The 16,320-nt window shown below is 34.4% G+C and overlaps 1 protein-coding gene across 1 annotated transcript in view; it reads left to right on the top strand.

Moving 5' to 3' along the window:
- The window catches only part of LOC140153351 (polypeptide N-acetylgalactosaminyltransferase 2-like), a 264,123-nt gene that overhangs the window by 120,371 nt on the left and 127,432 nt on the right, over positions 1-16,320 (top strand). Inside the window, exon 5 of the mRNA XM_072176081.1 lies at positions 9,491-9,556. Within this exon, the coding sequence (XP_072032182.1) occupies positions 9,491-9,556 (66 nt within the window). The remainder of the gene's footprint in view (positions 1-9,490; positions 9,557-16,320) is intronic.

Here is a 16,320-nt window from a genome sequence, read left to right as displayed (position 1 = left end):
TCCTATATTTTCATTCAAACTGTTCCTATATTATTCCTTTTAGTTTTGCAAGGGCTGGCTTGAAGACCTGCAAAGATGACAGTAAGATTCAAAACCAACATCCTTTTGGATTAATGTTTGTTCAAAACTTCAAATGGGCTATTGTGAAATCTTCCATACCTGGACCTCTGCAAGATTTCAGAAACATCTTCCACAGAGGGAGTGTGTTTTTCATATGGATTTGGCTGAATTGTTTAGAAACATATGGCTTTACCTATATCTCAATGGAAGTTACCCAATTGACTATTCTAATTCCCATACTCCCAGACTTTAGTTGAAGACTTTAGTTAAATCTTCCACAGGGGAGTGTGGATTTCAAATAGAATGGCCAAATGCAACATGTAATTCCCTTTATATTATAAAACCTGTTCCATGAAACTAAATACTAGCATACAAATATGCAATCTTATGAAGCGCTACAACAAATATGAGCAAAAGTATTTGTTGTCTCATAAAAGCTCTTCAAATGAAACAAAATAGGAGAATGTAATGACCATTTCATAGAACACACTTACCAATGCCTAATCCTGCCTACTTGATATATATGGATTGCATATCCCTAGAGATAATATAACTATGGTTATGTAGAGACAAGCAAGTTCTATGACATTCTCACTACAAGCCTACTTGATAAAAGTTTAATTTCTGACTGAGACGAGGTAAAAACCTGCAAAATAGCTGAAGTACATTCACTATGGGAAATGTGACTGCAAATGGCATTTTTGTAAGTCTCCCAAGAGATGGAACATTTTTGCTATTTTGGCAAATAAATGTTTTAAAAACTTTTAGAATACATTAACCCTAACACTACTAGACCATAGAGTGTGAAGCGACTGCAAGACCATGCATCCCACATGATCCGATTGCATAATCATGCCAAAGTACATTTATTAGGCACAAAACTATTGACCGTGGCTTGCTATACCCGTTCTGATGCTTGGCACCCGAGGGGTTGGTAGTACAATTCCCATCTCAAAGTAACCAATCAAACTATGTCTTTTATAACAGTTATTAATATAGCATGGTGACTTCAAGTAAATAAGCGTTAAATTTCTGGGTTATTGGATCACCAAGACAAAGCTTAGGGCTGATACATCATTGCTCCAATCACTTCTATATCCCTTAAATCAATACAGTGTCTGCGCAGAATGATAGAAAGATTTGACATATGAAGCACAAATTCATAACAGAAAACGTTTAATTTGTTAAGGTGTATAGAGATATTGAGTATTTTATTTGATGTGAGCAAGCCAACTTGTGGAGTGAAATATTGATGGGTACAATGATGTCAAGAAAATGTAGGTTAGATTGGAAGAAAAAAGTAAGATAAATTGTTGTGTAGCTTCATATTATCCTAGAATTAAGCATTTTTTGCGGTTTTTGAAGTTTCAAACAAACAATAATATCTACGTAAAGATTTAATATCTAATACTGAAAATCACCGAAATGGGACACTGAAAGATTTTGTCCCTCTCAAGTTTGATATGAATATGCAGTTTTATCAAATTTATTGTTGTAAAAATTACTAGAGGAAATTTTTAAATTATTTTTTTAGATCATGAAAGGCTCAAGTTTTGATTCTTAGTTCATAAAATGGAAATTACAGATTTATTTGTTTACGTTGTAGGAAAGGGTCCACAGAGTTTGGATGGATGACCATGGTAATATAGAAATGGGGACTACCTGTAAAAATCAGACACTCCCATATGTCATCACAATAAACATCAATGAGTGTATCAATTTTCTGTCAATCTTGATAATGTCCCTAAAAGATAACAAAGGTGTGGTGAAAGTGTACTAAGTCCTGCAGAGGATAGCAAAAATGTGGTGACTATTTCTATTTCCATACTCCCAGACTTAAATTGAAGACTTTAGTTAATTCAAATGCATCATATAATTCCCTTTACATTATAAAACCTGTTCCGTGAAACCAAATACAAGCATACAAATATGCAATCTTATGAAGCGCTACAAGCAATATGAGCAAAAGTATTTGTTGTCTCATAAAAGCTCTTCAAATGAAACAAAATAGGAGAATATAATGACCATTTCATAGAACACACTTACCAACGCCTAATCCTGCCTACTTGATATATATGGATTGCATATCCCTTGAGATAATATAACTATGGTTATGTAGAAACAAGTAAGTTCTATGACATTCTCACTACAAGCCTACTTGATAAAAGTTTAATTTCTGACTGAGACGAGGTAAAAAACCTGCAAAATAGCTGAAGTACAGCTACTATGGGAAATGTGACTGCAAATGGCATTTTTGTAAGTTTCCCAAGAGATGGAACATTTTTGCTATGTAGGAAAAAGTCAATTTAAAAAACTTTTAGAATGCATTAACCCTAACACTACTAGACCATATAGTGTGACTATGAAGCGACTGCAAGACCATGCATCCCACATGATCCGATTGCATAATCATGCTAAAGTACATAACTATTGGCCTGGCCACGATCACACATGTGGCTTGCTATACCCGTTCTGATGCTTGGCACCCGAGCGATTGGTAGTGCAATTTCTTGGCAAGGAAAACAACCTTTCTCTTCATCTTCTGTTTCTCTTCTTTCCCTTCACTTGGGCAAAAAGCTGAGAAGGAGTTGGGGTTAAAGCTCAACAGTTTGACATCACCTTATACTTAATGTCTCATTAACTTCAAATCCCTAACAAAAAAAGTAAGCACTCAATTTTATTAGCCGCCATTGTTAGTAAGTCGTGTGCCGATAAAACAAAAACCTAAAAGATACATTTTGTTTGAGAAGATGTTTTCTTTAATTTGATACCTCATTTTGTAGAAATTGAGCAAAACATGTTACTTATTGTACCAGATTACCAAATTATTTCATTTCAAACTGGAGCAAAAACCTGTTAAATTACCCATCTCAAAGTAACCAATCAAACTATGTCCTTTATAACAGTTATTGATATAGCATGGTGACTTCAAGTAAATAAGCGTCAAATTTCTGGGTTATTGGATCACCAAGACAAAGCTTAGGGCTGATACATCATTGCTCCAATCACTTCTATATCCCTTAAATCAATACAGTGTCTGCACAGAATGATAGAAAGATTTGACATATGAAGCACAAATTCATAACACATGAACAGAAAACATTGAATTTCGTAATGTGTATAGAGATATTGAGTATTTTATTTGATGTGAGCAAGCCAACTTGTGGAGTAAAATATTGATGGGTACAATGATGTCAAGAAAATGTAGGTTAGATTGGAAGAAGAAAATAAGGTATGTTGTTATGTAGCTTCATATAATCCTAGAATTAAGAATTTTCTTGTCGTTTTAATATAATGTCTACATACAGCTTTAAAATCTAATACTGAAAATCACCGAAATGGGACACTTAAAGATTTTGCCTCTCTCAAGTTTGATCTGAATTTGCAGTTTTAAGTCAAAGCATTCAGAGCTAAAATGTTGAAGTGGAAATTTGTGCAGCATATTAAGTTTTGCGCTTTTCACACTCAAATTGGAGACCTCAAAAATGAAAATATTTTCTATAATGTATGGGTCATATCAATATAAGAAAACTCAAAATTGTGAATTTAAAAGCATGTGAAGTAGTTCAAAATAAGCAAAGGGTTATTCCAGTTGAAATCCATACACCTAAGAAAGACGGGGGGTGTAGATTGCAAATGGACTCACCCATTCAGGTAACCCTATTTGAAATTCACACCCCCTGTCTGGAAGATTAAGCTCATGTCTATTCCATAGCAGGTGTATGGATTTCAACTGGAATAACCCAAAGTACAAAAATTTACACGCATGAAAATGACCGCTTTTACAGCAATAGCAAGAGAGAAAAGTGATAAAGCCCTGAGGTTACAGATGTGATATCATATAAATGATTATGATATCTTGATGATGTTAAGTGTTAGTATCTAGCAAGGAAATCATAAGTCATCTGCTCCTCATAGGCATGATTGCAGACTGATATCGGTAGAATGATATACATAAATATACACCTATATCTAAACTAAGTGATTTGAGTTTAGTCTTGGGTCAGAGTTTTATCCTGATGGATGCATGATCATTTACTGGTACTAAGAAGAAGAACAACAACAAAGCAAGGGTGTGTGAAAATGTTAAAGTCTGTTTGTAAACATCTATAATTCACAACAGAATTCTTCAAAATTAATAAATTTATATTTCGCAAAAGGTAGGAATTTCCATACACCCTACATAATAATGGTTCCTGTTTCTGTTAATTGAGGCTTTGCATGTGATGCTGCAATTATCGCCAGATGTTCAAATATTTTCAAACGAAGCATACCAATATCTCTGACATATTTTTGGACATACCACAGAAAATATAAAACTTGCACCATATGTTGATCCCAATTAACAGTTTATTGAGTAGGCTGCATTATGGCTGAGGGTGTTAGTTCGAATCCTTTATTTCAAGTCAATTGATAAAATCATGCGGGCCTGCAAAGTTTCTCTGTTGGCAAATCCTAGTATTGATTGACAAGTCCTATGAGCTCAAACCAGCGTGAAAACCCCTTTCAGAAGGTGAGAAACAAAAACACATATATAGGCAAGTATTTTGTCTTGTAGTTGGGTGTCAAATGCCCCATTTGATTGATGAGTTATGATATAACCAGATACAGATATCAATATAAAGTGCAATAATTGAGATGTCCAAGCCTCATCATCATCATAAACGCCATTCTTCAGAGTCCGACATAGTGCCATGTATCACTTCATTCCAGCTGTGGCAAATTGATGCCAAAGTTTTAGCTGATTCAAGTGTTTCTTTGGAGGTCTTTGCACAAGCTACACATTGACACATTTTGGGGGCATCAGTTGGTCATTGGCTTTATTCAATGAACAAAATAATATCAATCCTGTGCTGCAGGCATAGAGCATTAGAGGAGATGGCCCAATTACATGATGTTTAACACACATTTTCTGGTTTAGAGTTAGTCACCCCAATCTATTCCCTTTCTTCCCCCATAAACATGATAAGACTGTTGGACATTTGCCCCCCAAGTTGAAATGATCCTCAATTCTCAAACATGCTCATCTTCTTAGACACAGTTTGTTAACCCAATATGCTTGTACATTTATAGAATGACCTTTGACTGTACTGTGTACAAAAACTCATACTCTTTATCTTGGGGTCAGATTTCAAGCAATCAATATCGAATGGAGTTATATGAACTGTCCTAATGGAAATGATACTATTTTGGCCCATAATGCATCACTATGAGCCAAACTAATCTCATCTCCGATGGTAAAATGCAATAACCTCTATTCAACAAGCATATCTCAAAGTTGACCTCAACCTGTAGAGTGTGAGTTTTTGGTACCCAATACACTCAAAGGTCATTACATGCATGTAGAAGCCTATTGGGGTTAAAGAACTGTGTACCAACAGATGAGCATGTTTGAGAGCCTACTGCCTGTAGATGTTAAGTGATACTATCTATAGTGAGAACATCAAGTCATTAATGGCTTAGTACTGGAGGCAAGATGGTATAGACTGATAGTCCATAGTAAGATGCGTTATGCATCAATAATACAGCCATATCTGTGCTAGATGATTCCTGGTTAGCAGGCAAATGTTTTTGTAGGTCAAACACATGCATTATCTGTAAAATGATATGTCACTTACGGGCATACAACCATCACTGTCATCATTTGTATCATTCTGTATTGGAAAGCATCAAATGTTGTGGTACATTGCATTTACTATACTGAGCTGTATCATAGACTCTGAAGACAGAGTCTATGGCTGAATATAATCTCATTCGGAATATGATTGAAAAGTGAGGTGGGGATGGGTCCACAAGAAAATACAAAACTCTCGAACTTGTTAAAATTATGGATGGTTTTGATGAAAGCTTGCATCTGAAATGAGGATGTTTTAATCTCAGTAAAGCCTTTTCAGATTATATTACAACAAATCAGTCACCATAGACCAATTGGGTTAATCTATTTGTTACCAGCAAAAATAAGAGAACTCTCTTTTAGATTCAGTATCACTGAAGATTGTGCTTAATCCCTTCAGAATTATAATTTCTTAATAAAAGATAAAATTTTTGCATATGATGACCCGATAATAAAATTGGAATTATTAGACCATGATAGAGGCATCTGTTTTGCTCAGAATATACATTTTGCTTACATGCACAAACTACAAGACATAAAGCATGGATTGGCTTGTTACAATTTGGGTAATATAAGCAGAATATTGCTTTGGGCACAATAATGTGTATATAATAGGAAGATCATTTGGTGAGATGATAATGTTTTGAAACCAACTTAGCATGACAATCTGTTGTAACAACACAACATGTGCAAGTCTTTAAGCCTCACCCCCCCATAAAAAATCAATGAAAAAATGCTTTTGTGGATGGAAATGTTATGATGAAGAAAGGGAGATGAAGAGCAAAAATTTTTGTTTTTCCTTTCTGCCCAGTTTTGAACCACCAACTCCTCGGATGTGGAGCACACTGGCCATGATAGTCACCCACGTCCACGTGTGGCGACCTGGCCGGTTAGGGTTATTCAACATGCTTAATTCTCTAATAGTTGTATAATGAGATACATTAACGCAGCATGAGTTGTCATGACAAACATATTCTATTACGACTTTTTTTAAAACACCAAGTTACAATCGTGTGCAAACATTACATTAGGTGGTGCATCACATCAAAATTGAATTATTAGTTTTTCAGGTATAACTAATATAGTGGTTTATAACCAATGGAAAACAAAACTGAAAGGAAGGAAACTTCAAACTAAGGAGACAATAAACCACCACTGAGCTGCTTTATTTGCAGTTTATTATAAAGGAAAATTCTTTGCTTTTTCAATATTTTGTAGTATATTCATAATATTTTATAATATAGTTTTAGTAAAAAGTCAAACAAGGAAGTCTTTTACTTATGTTGTAGTTTCAGTATAGCAAGTAGAGGGTAAATGATGTTGAGTTGAATAGAGACAAAGTACATTGTGGAGATAGACTTCATGGTACATTGGCCAAATGTTGCCAGTGGATCTATGAGTATTTTATGAGTGCATTATCTGTGTCTAATGACATGATATATAGGATGATTTGTGGCTTACGACGGATGCTTGTAGAACAAATAACCCCGTAAATAGAGCTTGTTGTGTCATCCCAAAAGTGAAAAACGTGCAAATCTTATTATCAGCATTTGCAGCAGCTGCGAAGGCAAATCTACCATGATGAAAAATAAATTGTATCATTTATCAGTTAGGTGTCATTATTCTCGGAATGTAGACTGTGAAGTTATTGGAAGGGTTAGCAAAATAAAAGGATTGGTGGTACCGACATGAAAAATGCATAATGTGGAATTGATGTAGCGTAGATTAGAGATATATTGCTGGGTATTTATCATTTATTGTTTTGGTTGCTATGTGCAATTGGTACAAAGTACATGTAATGTAAATAAAAGTTGTGCTTTCTGTCTGGGAAATAAAGAATTGTATTTACCAAGAGGGACTAACTTTTTACCCAACTTCTTCATTGCAAATTTAATAAGCAAAACAGATCATTTCATTCATATAAGTTCAAACAATCGCTTTAAGTTTTTGTTTTTCTTCATGTACGTTGGTTGGAATAGGCTGCCTAGTATAACACATTATAATGTTGATGTTAAGTTAATGTAAAATTAAGCATGGTGGATAAAAAAGTCACTAATTGGATAATACAAAGAAAGTCATTAATTTGACAATGAGGAAAAACAGCTGCATTCAGAGAGCAAAGTATCAATTTAGATTGAAAATGTAGAATTGCAGCATTTCTAATTGTAATTAATAGGTCCCATATCTAAATGTGATATAGGATGGATTTCACAAGGAGTTACAATTAGAGAATAAAGGTATTGTTTTTAGACGCTATCATGCATCTATAGTCTCATATAACACGGGCTACATAATTATTATAAGTAGACCAATGAGGCACAATGAGGCGAAGCCGAGTTGTGTTACACCAAAAATAATGATGTTGCCGTGTTATATGAGACGGTAGATACACGATAATGGCTGAAAACAATACCTTTATTCTCATTCTTAAACACTTCAAATACTAAATCACAAGTATATCAAATTTTCATCAGATTACATCCTACATTTTACAAGGAATTACCTTGGGCTTAAAATTGACCAGTCCCATTGTTTGCTACGCGCCTCTGATTGGTTCAAATAGCGGGTACGCTATATCATGTCATATAACCTGGCTAACAACCAATAAGATTACAGGAACCGATTTTCAACTGAGGGCGTCGGTTACTGACGCAACCTGTCTGGATAGTATACTAATAACAACAGAGCCCGAAAGTAGTGCTAAGAGTTACAATGCATCATAAATCCCAAATCTATTCCCGGCTCTTTTATAGGATTTTTATGTTAGAGTTAAGATGGGGTCGGACTTAGGATGGGTTAGTAGGACTTATGATGTGTCATTCCTATTTACATCTGTATGTGATATGGGATGGATTTCACAAGGAGTTACAATGCATCATAAATCCCAAACCTAATGTGACTCTTTCATAGGATGAATATGTTAGAGTTAAAGTGGGGTTAGATTTGGATGGGTTTGATTGACTTATAGTGGGTCATAACTCCTCATGAAAATTCACCCATGATCAAGCAAAATGAGTCAAATGTCAAACGTACTTATTTGAATTTGATTTTTGTTGTATTGCTGTAACTGTTTTCAAAATCAAATCATTTGTTTCGCAGATATGAACATAAATTTATGATGCTGCTTGCAAAAAAGGAAACAAAATAATTGACATACCATTATATGTTTTTCCTGAAGCTTAAAATCAATATGCTTTCTTCAGTAGATAGCATTGTTTCTTTAGAGAGCAATATGCTCTCTTCAATAGATAGCATTGTTTCATTAGAGGGCAATGTTTCATTAGGGGGCAATATGCTATCTTCAGTAGATAGCATTGTTTCATTATAGAGCAATATGCTGTCATCAGTAGATAGCATTGTTTCATTAGAGAGCAGTATGCTATCTTCAGTAGATAGCATTTGTTTCATTAGGGTGCAATATACTATCTTCAGTAGATAGCATTTTTTCATAAGAGGGCAATATGCTATCTTCAGTAGATAGCATTTGTTTCATTAGAGAGCAATATGCTCTCTTCCGAAGATAGCATTGTTTCGTTAGAGGGCAATATGCTATCTTCAGTAGATAGCATTTGTTTCATTAGAGGGCAATATGCTATGTTCACTATAGATAGTATAAGAGGGCAATATGCAATATTCAGAAGATATTGTTGTTTCATAAGAGGGCAACATACATTTTTCCTGAAGCATAAAATCAATTTTTCCAACATGTTTAATCTTCTCTGAATGCTTTTTGTATGAATGTAGCTCTATGCCTTAAATCACATTATTTGACTCATCATTAACGACATCATGTTTCTTCTTTTTATGTTCTTGCAGCTGAAGATGGTCAGATACTAATTGGTATAGAAAAAGTCAAACTACTAAGAAATGAGAAAAGAGAAGGTAGGTGTCATTTTCCCAATACTTCATTTCTTATGCAAATCTTCAGATGACACAGCAACTGTACTTCAAATAAGCATTTGAATCACAAGGTAAAACTTCAAAAATAACAAATTTGGATATTTCCTCCTTCAAGGTGATTTCCGCTGCCTTTGTTACGGCCTCATTGCAGCCTGGCAGATTAACGCTTACTGCACTGTGTTCAATATCTGCGTAGCCGACAAAAGTCACTCTAAATTTTTGTCACTTTTGAAAAGCTCTCTTTGTGATTCAAATTGTTAGAAGTTAGGGAAATAAAGTTGTGTCATGCCGAGTGAGGAATCCACATACGCAGAACAAAATTCTCCATTTATCAACTACTTTATTTTGTAATTTGGTTTTAGTGTCTGTAAGAAATGGCTTTTGTTTTAAGTGTTCGGATACTTTTTGGGCGCAGTTTTGCTGATTTGTATGTAAGGACTTTCAAAGTTGTTTAGTTGGACGCTTAACGAGAAAACTTATCTGTTCAAAGTTCTTGTGACTATTTTTCTTAGACGCTTTGTCCTGTCGGTGTAAATGTTAGTCAAACACGATCGAGTGGTGTCAGTTTCCTTTTTGCCTAGAACTATTACGATGTGTAATCACTCTACAAGTCTACATGTACTCAAATTCAATTTAAGTACTGTGCAACAGTTTGAAAATTGCCAAGGGTAACTTTGAGTCTCGTATTCTCTTTCTTGTTAAAATGCTAAAATAAGAAACAAGTTTATTTTCCGTAGACTTCACAAATCTTGTTTGGTGACATTTGATATTTTTGAGAAATCTGATTAAAAAAAAAAGAGGGATAAGGACAAGAAGAACATCCCAACAAGGTGTTTTAATAAGTGACATGAAAATGATGAAATCAATAAAAGCAACCTCCTGTTCTTTAAAACCCTTTTAGTTTTCTTACCAAACCTACTTTGATATTGGTTTGACCATAAAAAAGTTGGATATTAAGGTGGTACTACACCCCTGGCCAATTTTGTGCCTATTTTTGCATTTTTCTCAAAAATTAAAGCACATTGGTGACAAGTAAGATACGTATATTGTATATTATAGGGGCAAGGACTACAACTACTGCACTAAAAATTTTATTGCAGCACAGACAACAGTTGAGGGAAAACCAATATTTGATCAATAAATCAATAACTACTTGTCTTGAGTCACTGAAATTTCAGTGTAGTAACTGGATTCCTTGCCCCTATAATATACATAACTTTGTTACCAGTGTTTTATTAGTTTTTGAGAAAAATGCAAAAATAGTCACAAATTTATCAATGGGTGTAGTACCTTAAATTGGTTAAATACAACAGTAACAACGAAGCGTCTTTTATCTTGTTTTTTTTTATCGCTCTGCGAGAATTGAAACACATTTTTAAAGGACATGACTGCTTCTTGATTTGAGTAATTTTGGAGTCGACACCGATCTTGTTTATAGAGCTGAAACAGTTGCATATTGCTAGTCAAGCATTGAAAGAAATAATACCCTTGGGTGTGTTATGATGTCGTTGGTTGGCTTGTTTTTGTACGAGAAAAGGCAGAAAATGAATAAATAATAATTTGGAAATTAAAGGAAAGTTCCTGTAGTAAATTTCAGCAATAACTCTTGCCATAATTAGTTGCATAATGGTTGAGAACATCCATTTCTACAAATTAACCTTGAAGCTGGTTTATTCTAGAAAATTGAGAATAGAATAGTTCAGAAATAAACATTTTGCAAGATCTGGATGCTCTGTTCGTTGTACTTTTTGTCACTATCAACCCATGTTCCACTAGATAGCAAATCAGTAAAGAAAATAAAGAAATGCATCATGGGAAGTGTTAATTAACACTCCATTTACTACCTGGAACCTAACACTCCATTAATAATGTCTGTAGGCAAATTTGATTGATCCCTTCAACATAAAGATACATTTGAATTCATTACAACTATTTGGGAGATTTTTGATAAGGTCAGATCTGACATATAATTGTTTGTACTGCTATTTTGGGTGACAAGTTGTAATACTTTTATTAACCAAATATCAGGAAAATCATGAAATTATTGAAAATTTCTGAAGGCAGAGATTAAATATATGACTTCAATTGTTCCTTTAAAATTGGACAACTTCTACTATTCCATGCTACTCTAGCCCCTGACAGCCTCTTCATGTGATGAAAAAAATATATTGTTTTCTTTAGTTAGACTCTAGAGTAAGTATAAACTAATCTTGGTATCCAAGATATTCTAAGAAGTATCCTACATGCATTAAAATATGACACAAAATGCCAGACACATACATCTTCAAAAAAGCTCAGCATTTCTCAGCTTAGGAGGAATGCTACAGTTTATTTCAAAAACAAAAGTGTATCTAGCAACATGCCACTTAGTCATTTTTACAGTGCTTCTTACCATATCTCTGATTGGCTCTGTGCCTGGTACAGCCCTTTTAGAAAATCCATCCCAACAAATAAAAAAGTTTGCTGCCAAAATATTACATATCCTGTGCCAATAAATTATGCTTAAGCACAAGTTAAAAAATTCCCAACTGGCCTGGAGAGGCAGCTGACATTTTACTGTATTTTTACTATTGTGAAATGGAACAAAATATGAATATCTAGAGTCTAGATATTGAAGCTGTATAGAACAGACTGAAGCAACTAGAACAGATAAATTTAGGTATGTTGTTACAGCTTTGCTACATGTGTGACTCGGGAACATTATGTCGCTATTGATTTCTACATGAGATTTATAATAATAAGAGGGAGGCAATTTGATGCCAACCTGTATGGGATTGCTTATTACTAGGCAGGAATAAGAACTATCAAAGTACTTTGCTATTCATGTATGCATACCACCTGTGCAAGAGAGTGCAAATTTGGGTCTACTTGAAGAGCTGTTACAGTTCAGTAATAAAAGAAATAAAAAATGGTGACTTGAGTTGGAAATGGAATTGGCAGATTTGGAGTGTTTCATTGTCAGTCTAGGTGGTTTACTTGGAATGGGACATGAAAGTTTTGCAGACACATAGCCCCGATTCCCCTTAAATGCCAGAACTGTTGGTAACTTTAAAGCAAAGGTATACCTGTTATCAGTCTTGCATGATTAATAGAGAATATTGTATATTGTAATCAACACTGCTCAAAATATTTTAAGTCAAAATTTTAAGGGTTATTATAGCTCCGAGAATGAAATTATGAAGATGATTGTCAACTTTTGCAGGCCCAAGCTCTTTATGAAATTAAGATGAAGACTTAGTAAAAAAATGACAAATGGAAATCTGAAGAGAAAATGTCTTGTTGAAATGGGTTTAAAATTTTCTAAAGCCCAAGGCCCATAGGATGGCATTTCAAGTACGGAAGTAGACCCACAGTGATTTCCATAGGTAATTTGGCTGAAAGAACCACTTTAGTTAAGTAATATTTAAATGACATTACACCCAAAGAGGACCAACTTCAAATTGCCTTGCGTGTATTGTGTAATGCTATAGTAAATCTGACATATTGGTTTGTCGATCATGGAGGGCAAAGACAGAAGCCTGAAATGGAAAGATACTTAGTAAATTTAAGCTTGAGCTTTGCACATGCAGTGTGTAGTGTGCATTTGTCGCACCACACGTAGCACACAGAACGCAAACAACCACACTCTTCAAATTGAAGTTTGTTTTTGGCGCATGGCAAAATAATTGGTCGGCTCACCATTATGAGTGACACGCAGATTTACTGATAGTCCTAATGAGGTAGAACCGCAGACAACCACCTCCATCATATATTTGTCTGCGGTTCTACCTCATTAGGACTATCAGTAAATCTTGAACCACTTAGTGATGGTAGATTCTTTAATGTACAGATGCTAATATTGTCTGTTGCTCTATAATTGAATAAAAACTGTTGACAAAAGTAACACACAGGAAGTAGCTTTTCTGAGAAATCAAAGAAATTGATCAATTTTGTTCTTTCAATGTCATTTTAAAACAAAAGTCAAGTGTGAATCTTGAAAATGGCTATGAAGCACAATATGTGTCATGGTACATCGTGGTACTGCATATTTGCTATCTACTCGAGACACTTGACTGAAAATGTGACATCCCTTTATCAGTTGAATATTGCAATAGTAAGTTTGGTTTACACTCATTTTTTGATGCTTTGTCATAATCCATAGTTATGTAGGTGTATGCTACTTGGTTCACACTCCAGTTGTTTCAAGGTACTATTATAGGTTCATATACATATACTACTTCAACCTAGAAGTACAAACCAAATCTGTGGCATCGGGGTGAAGCTTTGTGTTACACACACTGCATATTAAAAGATGTGACGATAAAGAGCGTGATGCGCTTGGCAAGTTAATATCGTGCAGTAATTGGCGCGCCAAAGAAGCATTTACACACGCATTGCACTGCAATAATTATTCTCATACCTCCAGTTTCAGAGGTCTATTTACTTTGTACTTCTAAGTTGACGGGACTGTAGTAATTGTTTGGTGCTACTCAGTTCATACTCTGTATAGTTCATTGGTGCAAAAATACATTTCAATATTATTTTGTTAAAGATAGCAAGTTCAATTTTTTTTCAATGTGCAGCTTTATGATACAACATGTATACATTGTAATATAACCTTTATATTATTATTCTTCATCTAAATCAAATACATATATACATCCGGAACAGACTTGTCCATAGAGACATCTTCCCATCTGAATGATAATAGAAATGGACATTACATAAAACTCATATCCACAATACAGATGTTACAACTATTATCTGGTTCAAATTCAAATACTTTGTATATTACAATAGCTCTTCATAAGGCCAACCCCAGGATGTGTACATTATGTTCACATTATATACTCATGTAACTCATATAGAGCTTCCGCTTGTGTAATCAAACAACTAGTCATATATCCATCATATACTGCGCCAATTAAGTATCCTTACACTTAGAAAAAAAATCACAATTTCAAAACTGGACAATATTGGGTTAAATTTTTTTTTAATAGATGCACTATCTAATCCTGCACATTATGACACCACATTGAATCCAATGTGACCTCAAGAAGTAAAGTTACAAGCAATTGAATAGACGAAGGTCCAGTTTTAAAAGTGACAAACTGGCCTATACAAGGCGCAAAAAGAAACAAAGAGACAACACAGTTTCTTCAATGAAGCGTTATTTAAAGCAGTCAGTCTTTACTTCTCTGTACTTATCATAACTTTCATTTTATTTGTCAGTTCTTTTGTTTCAGTTTTCTTTTGTTCCTTTTGTTTTAAATTAAAGCCAAACGCATAAATTAGCCATTCACCACTCTCAAACCAGATGTCTAGTCTGTGAAGTTTTGAATAGGCCAGTTTGTCACTTTCAAAACTGGACCTTCATCTAATCAAATGCTTGTAACTTTGCTTCTTGAAGTCACATTGGATTCAATGCGGTGTCATAATGTGCAAGATTAGCTATTATCTGTCCAAATAACTTAGACACCCGGTTTATAGGATATATTTCGAAAAGTTTTCACTTTGGCAAAAAGTCATGAAAGAAAAGTTGCTAAACACGGTCAGACCTAACAGAAATTATTAGTAAAGCGATGAAAAATATTCTTCCTTGTCTACTTTTATTCAATTTTGACCGATTTACAGCAAGATATCTGGGTCCAGCCGAATATTCCTAATGACTTGAAACTTTTGATGGGATAATCTATTTACAGTAAGGGGTGTTTGAAGATTGTAGTCATGCATATTGATCAGTGATGACACCCTTTTTCTTTGATCCTTTTACTAATTCACAATAATGGCGGTCTACTCAAATGCATTCAACAAAAGCATGTTTGCAATCACCACGAGAGGTCGTCTCACACGCATAACAAATGCACTAGGATCAAATAGGTTGATGACAATATTTGATTGAATGGACTGTGGATTTCGGTGAAGGACACTGGTTCAAATCCTTTGTTTGGAGCCAATCAATAATTTCATGCACAACCTCTATAACTCAAAAGATGTCACAGTTGGTGCATTATAACAAATGATAGGGCAAGTTACTGTGCGTCTGGAGTGTATTGTGAATTATACTCCTCACCAATAATATCAGAACATTCATAGGGCATACAATTTGTATTTTCTTGGAATTGGGCCAAGCCAAAAGCATGCACAGAACAAGATTCAAATACCGCGCCGAATTGTTGTAATTGGTTGAGGGACAACTGGGATCACTGCGTTAATACACTAAGAATAAATATACCAATAAGAAACACTGTCTGCATTTTATGAACTGAATTATATTTTTCATTTTTGTAAAATGTTTTTGGTGAGGAGTATAATTAATTTACTATTCATTCCTTCACTATCCAAAATCACAATACCTACAAATCTGTATAATGAGACCTTCCAAAATAATGGTACCCAACTTCTACCGGATTATTTTTAAAGTGTTCAGAAAAACCTTCCAATTTCAATAGAATTTCTGGTAAACTCTCACTCAATGCTTTGGAAACACAAAAATCCCGTTAGGTCTCAGCGAATGTTAACACTTTTCTTTCATGACTTTCCTTGAAAGTGGATATTTTTTCAAATAAGTAACAAAAACTGGGTGTCTAAGTTAATTGGACAGACAATAGTGCATCTATTAAAAAAACAAATTTAGCACAATATTGTTCAGTTTGGGAATTGTGATTATTTTTCCAAGTGTAAGGATATTTTATTGGCGCAGTATATTATCATTATCCAGTTTCTGTAAGGCAAGTATTAGGGTATTCCATTTCAAATCCACACTC

Source organism: Amphiura filiformis, chromosome 5 (genome assembly GCF_039555335.1).
Source record: "Amphiura filiformis chromosome 5, Afil_fr2py, whole genome shotgun sequence".
In the NCBI taxonomy this organism is placed as follows: Eukaryota; Metazoa; Echinodermata; class Ophiuroidea; order Amphilepidida; family Amphiuridae; genus Amphiura; species Amphiura filiformis.
This window is presented reverse-complemented; position numbering and strand designations above follow the sequence as displayed.